The sequence below is a fragment of the Sphaeroforma arctica genome, assembly GCF_001186125.1.
Source record: "Sphaeroforma arctica JP610 unplaced genomic scaffold supercont1.2021, whole genome shotgun sequence".
NCBI classification, from domain to species: Eukaryota; class Ichthyosporea; order Ichthyophonida; genus Sphaeroforma; species Sphaeroforma arctica.
In genome coordinates, this window is record NW_014038537.1 from 1 (window position 1) to 6,251 (window position 6,251).

At 44.5% G+C, this 6,251-nt stretch overlaps 2 protein-coding genes across 2 annotated transcripts in view; one reads left to right on the plus strand and one right to left on the minus strand.

Annotated features, from left to right (window-relative positions):
• Positions 1–60: 60 nt before the first annotated feature.
• Positions 61–2,694, plus strand: SARC_12022 (hypothetical protein; the record flags this gene model as incomplete). The annotated part of the gene is made up of 5 exons (XM_014293879.1): positions 61–330; positions 739–894; positions 1,423–1,519; positions 1,925–2,041; positions 2,453–2,694. The coding sequence occupies 5 exons, from the start codon at positions 61–63 to the stop codon at positions 2,578–2,580; spliced, it is 768 nt and encodes a 255-aa protein (XP_014149354.1). The 3' UTR covers positions 2,581–2,694.
• Positions 2,695–2,925: 231 nt separating this feature from the next.
• Positions 2,926–6,251, minus strand: part of SARC_12023 (hypothetical protein) — a gene marked incomplete at its 5' end in the record, with an annotated part of 6,246 nt that continues 2,920 nt past the window's right edge. The window contains 5 exons of the mRNA XM_014293880.1: positions 2,926–3,436; positions 3,886–4,238; positions 4,549–4,648; positions 5,111–5,187; positions 5,567–5,668. Coding sequence (XP_014149355.1) covers positions 4,191–4,238; positions 4,549–4,648; positions 5,111–5,187; positions 5,567–5,668 — 327 coding nt within the window. The remainder of the gene's footprint in view (positions 3,437–3,885; positions 4,239–4,548; positions 4,649–5,110; positions 5,188–5,566; positions 5,669–6,251) is intronic.

Here is a 6,251-nt window from a genome sequence, read left to right on the forward strand (position 1 = left end):
CATATACATATACATACATACATACTTACTAACACATGCATACCCACACAGAGACACGACATGAAATTTGACGCAATCAACACCGTCGAGACCGATACCCTGCTGCTGACCAACGACCAAGACGGCAGCCCAAAGTACTACGCCATCTTCCTGACGGACGCAACGCTGTCTATTGAGGAGGAGTCTGGGGATTGGCAATCCTCCCTCTCCAATGAGCAGTGGAAGGGTATTGACACCTACCAGGCGCGCTATGGCGTACGTAGTGTGTCACTGTCGTCGTATCCCTCTGCGGCGCTGGGCATGAAGGTGTCGCCGGTGCCTGGGTTGAATGTAAGTGCGGGATAAGGAGTAGGTAAACCTGTGAGATAGGGGGTAAATAGTATGTGAGAGGGGCTCATTGCCCAGTCTGAAGGACTTTCAAATCAGTAGTTTCACGTGCATGACCGTATAACTACCTTTGATATACATTGCAGTTTTAGTTTATATTGGCTGCATACTGCTTCACCTTGAGGTCCCCACCGTTTCACTATAGGTGTTGATTACATCCCCGACTCGCAAGCAATCGACTCTGTCTTATATCGACACTATCCTCCCCACAATCGATAAAAATTATTCTTGGCCTCTTTTATTTCATTTTTGTATACACACCAAATAGTTTACTTGCTACATTCAATGCTACAAGCTTTGCGCACACTCAACCTTCCCTATGTCCACACCCACGTGTTCATTCCCTTTCAGGATAATGTTTACCTGCATCCTGTTTCGGGTGGCCCGTTGCACATGGAGCCCATGCCGCTGGCAAGGGAAAACATCTACATTGTACCAGCTCAAGTAGACCTGGGCGACGACCAAACCTTTAATGTGACCACTGCCATGGTCTTCACCAATACAGCGGTATGTGTGTAGCTTATGCAGAAGTGTGTGTGATAGTGCATAACCGCACCATAGTTCGATACGATGCGGTTGGGCTGCTGTGAGAGCTTCTGACGGTCAACTACGCACCTGCCAACGATACCAATGCCTTGCTTGGCGTGTACTGGCGCTTTGGTACAGACCGTGCTAAGGGTACTATTCGATTCAATAGCCAGTAATGCGTAGGATATCATATCTCTGAGGTGTTCACGGCTTGGGATTGGGCGTATCTCTGAGCCCTAGTGTACACGGCACCTCACGGCAGTGTCCAACTACTGTTCATAGGCAGCCTTTCTCCGCTTCAGTGTTCGAAGTTCTCATTTGAATATTTGCTACTACCACCAAGATCTGCACTAATGACAGTTTCATTAGGTGAAATTCAGTAATTTGTTGAATGGTGTGAATGAAGAGGACGTTGACTTGTCGGGTATCAGTGTTTCCTTGCACAGAGGTGTACATATCAATGTCATACTAATACACCCAATATTTAATATTCTTCCATATCCTTAGGACCCGCCTGCAAATGACCCGGACCACATCGCAGCCGCATTGATTATATCCGTGTCTGGGGCAGAGCGAATGCACTTCTTCTTGTCAACGTCCTACGGTATGTCTATGTATATGGAGCCTTCGCAAATAGACGCACATGAACACCCATGCAGATAAACATCTCATCCGTTCGCAATCTATTCAACGTCCTATGGTATGTCTATGATCCCTTAGCCAAGAGGCGCACATGAACACCCATGCAGATAAACGTCTCATCTGTTCTCAATCTATTCAACGTTCTGTGGTATGTCTATCCCTTAGCCAAGAGACACACATGAGCACCCATGCAGATAAACATCCCACCCGTTTTCAATTTATCCCTCAACTATGTACGAGGTAAACCGGGGTTCACCCAGCTTCTATCGCCCGTTGTATGTCTGTAGTGGAGCAGCGTCTGCCTCAAGAGGACTATCGAAAACCCTAAAACCTTAAACTGGTGCTATTGCACGGTTTCTCTCCGCAGGTGTTCCCCACGGCGAGACTTTAGCCAACTCCATGGTCGCCTGGAGTACCGAATACGTTGAGCCGGCCGACAAAGGGCCAAACACTACCCTCTTCATCGCATTGGGCGTGGTCGGAGGTGCGTTTCATTTGGGGTTGAGTGTCTTGTTTCGGATTTTAATACAGTACCTCTTTCGACTGTGGGTGCACACTCTGCTCTACGAGCTCAACCAGCTATTTGTTGTGCATTCTGTATGCTTGAAATGAGCAAATGCTCATGATTAATGGTTGCGATGTACGTTTAGGTATCGGTTAGTGTGGGAAAAATATATATCCAGGACAACGAACTGCTCCTATGGGAAAGCCGGTGTTTTGTGAAGATCTTCTTCGGTTTGAGGCCAGACCAGATATCGTCTCCGGTTTGGGCCCCAAAAATGTGCTTGTACACATATGTGCATCCATATACATTCATGCTGTACTTCTGTAAAAATATGTCTATGAGGCATTTAGTCTTATACACCCCTGTGTTTTTGGCTCTATTTTACCTCAGGTCTGATTCTGTTAGTCGCTCTCGGGTACTGTTGTATGCGGTGCTGCCGCAGATGGAGCGAAGGTATTGCCGACACCAGCATTAAGGCGTACGACAACGAGTCATGGGAGGCCGCAAATAGGCACTAAATACTCGAATGCACACATACACACAAGCACACACACACACACACAAACACGCATATATATATCTATACCATTCATGCACACACATAGTTATCTTTACCATTAATGCACACACATATATAAATATATATACATATATACATATATGTGTGTATATACATTAGTTTAAGAATATACATATATACACATTAGTTTAAGAATATACATATATACACAAGTGTATGAATATGAATTTGAGGTGAGAGGTTTGTACAGACCAGTGTCGAGGCATATACTGACATGGGTGCTTGTATCACAGAAGCATCAACTGCACTCTATCTGAGATTTTATCCAGATCGATCGATATATGCGATCACCGTGTATGGGCACAGTACATGATTTTATAAGTGAATATGCAGCTTGTGGTGCACCTTCTCCCTTCTGAGAGTCTACTGACAATACAGTGCAGTTTGCCGTCCCAATACCATTCCTCTAGTATGCGCATAATCTCATACAGTACGAAAGCCGCGCTTCAACTGTGCCACGAACTCATTCGCAGTACATTTGTTAAGAGACGGTCCTTCCACAATCTCCAAATGTCCCGATTTTCAACCCAGTCCCAAGTTCAACAACGGGCTGTATACGAACAGACCTCTCACAGTTGTTGTAAGCTATGTCCAGCTCTAAGGCATAGCTATCGAGCGGTGTCGCAATTGATTTTTAAGAATCTGAGACAGGCCTTTGTGCTAAAGCTTCTGCACAATTGGGGTCGATGGAGGGCACAATAGGGCCCAGTTCTTAGAGCCCCATCACACCAGCAAGGACTGAGAATACTATTGGAAGCTGCACGTAGTCCATCGTACAGGGCCCGACACTAAACCTATACAATTATAACACCAAATAGAACGTAAATAATGAAAACATGATATAATAAAGAGACATCATAGTGATAATACCGCGGTGTGAGCTGTTTGTCTTCGTTAAGCGTGGGGTCTAATTGGTGCATTGCTGGCCCGAATTCTCAGTTCCTAGGGAATTATACTTTTCGACAAGAATGAGCCCCGGTTGCTAAGATACACAGCCAATCAATACGAAGCAACAAATTGCTTGCTATACTACCACTCACGCCACCGTTGGGCGGAGTCAACACTTTTGCACCCAGAACCCTAATACTATTTGCCCTGAAACGCTGCTAAAACCTGCAAACATTGCAAGTACAAGCAAATAGAAAACTCTCAACTAACTCAGTATCGATGTCATCCGTAGCTATATAGTTGGTGTTCGTTTGACAGTCCACTGCAAAAAAAAATAGTGTAGCATTGCGCATACCATGATAGTTCTCCTCTCTCGTCATACGCCTTTGTTGAAATGTATCGAAAGCTCCAGTCGATCGCATCAATAGAATTCATACTTTTAATAACAAATTACAGTTCCACTATAACCCCTGCTACGAGGACGCAGAGCCCCCTGCCATAGCTAAACTATAAATAGACTAGCTCGTCATATATATAGCTAAACTATAAATAGACTAGCTCAGTCATATACATAGCTCAACTATAAATAGACTAGCTCGTCATATACATTGATAAACTATAAATAGACATAGCTCGTCATATACATTGCTGGCCACTGCATTAGTCGCTTTCTCCCAGCAACTCGTCTTCGGAAAGTTTCTCGATAATCTGTAGTAGGAAATTGCAATTAGACGAGCTACTAGGGGGTTTCTCATAGCTGTGACAGGATACTGGTAGGTAGAGAGACATCCGAAAACGACTCCCAGTTCTATTAATAGAATCTGCTGGTCGAACGGATAACTGAGTAGTACTAAAAAGGTATTCTTAAATTTACGATATGCAAAATGGAGTGCTCCTTGCCTATCCGGTTTCTTATATATCACCCAATACGACCTTGATGGCAAGCTAGTATCGACTCAAACGCACAAACCGCACTAGCACATCCCCAGCAACACAACCATACGGAGTCAAAACGCACCTTATTCAAGAACATCTCCACATCCATCAGCGTCATCTCCTCATTTAGAAGTGATATGAAAGGCTCCGTCTCGCTCAGTGTGCTCTCATCCCCAGGCGTTCTGTGAGTGCAGAAAGAAACGGCAGTGATCGGAACAAGTAATACCAGGTAATATCAGACGCACAACACAGACATAGACATAGACATAGACGTAGACATAGATATAGACATAGACATAGACACGGACACAGACACAGAAACAGACACACACACACACATATGCGCATTGCTGGTGGGTACCATCAATATTTCGCCGCGGCGGTACAGTAGAATCAGCGATGATCACACCAGCCGTAAGTAACGGAATGGCACTCAATGAAGCTCTACGTCACCTTATATACTTAACGCATTCCATATCAGTACTAAATAGCAATTGCACAGTTGTGTTCGCGTACCTTAGATACTTAACGCATTTAATATCAGTACTAAATAGCAATTGCACAGTTGTGTTCGCGTACCTTGGATACTTAACGTATTTCATATCAGTGCTAAATAGCAATTGCACAATGATGTGTTCGCGTACCTTGGATACTTCACGTGTTTGACACCAGGACTAAATAGCATTTTCACCATGAAGCGCTCGGGGTCCTTCACAGGTTTCTGTGTATTAAAACCCCGGTGAAAAAAAATGAGAATGCGAGTGTTATGGGTCTTAACAGGAGAAAGCCAGGCTTGCTAATCGAGTCCAGGGTTTGAGTTTTAGAGTTTAGGGAGGAAGATAAGTAAGCTCTAGACAGGAGCAATAGGCGCAATGAGCCGAGATTGAAGCAAACACCGCGAGAAATACGCGACAGTACAACGTGTGGCATATCCTTGAACATGCAGGAACGGATAAGGCCTGTCCCTTTTGCATGTCTAGAAGGAACCCAGATAGACCACTCCGCACACATACACGCGTTTACGTTTTTGAGATCTCATATACGCTTTGATCACATACTAAACCTAAACCTCGCAACTAGTCCATAGCGTATGGACTTACGTTATAGTTTTCGAATAGCATCATCACGATTTGCGACAGATAATTCAATTCCGGAATCTTGCCCAGTTGCTCCTCGACCGTCTCGGAAACGATGCCTTCATCCTGCAGATGGACCAAGTTTATATACATACAAAAACATATAGATAAACTAAGCATATGCTTGACACAAGACTAAGTGTCACTCTGAAATTGATATCTCAGGGAGGTGATTGCCAGTTCAATGGTGCACTCCAGGGGCTGCTCTTGACCAGTACAGCTAACAGACACACGGCGAGTTCGGTTGCTACCGTCGGCTGTAATGCGTACCCGCGAAGGCCGACCCGCAAAGATATCTTTCTAACTAGACGTTGACGCATACAATCGATGTGCAGAGAAGCGCAAACATATCTATCCACTAAGACGTTCACGCAAACGATCGACACCCCTATGCAAAATTATTACACCTAGTTCCCACATGACACATTCAGCAACCAATATACAGCAGAATGCGCTGGTCATGTACATTTAGGTGCAATCTCATCTGTCATGTCATACCTCCACATAATAACACATTCAGCAACCAATATACAGCAGAATGCGCTGATCATGTACATTCAGGTGCAATCTCATCTGTCATGTCATACCTCCACATAATAACACATTCAGCAACCAATATACAGCAGAATGCGCTGGTCATGTACCTTCA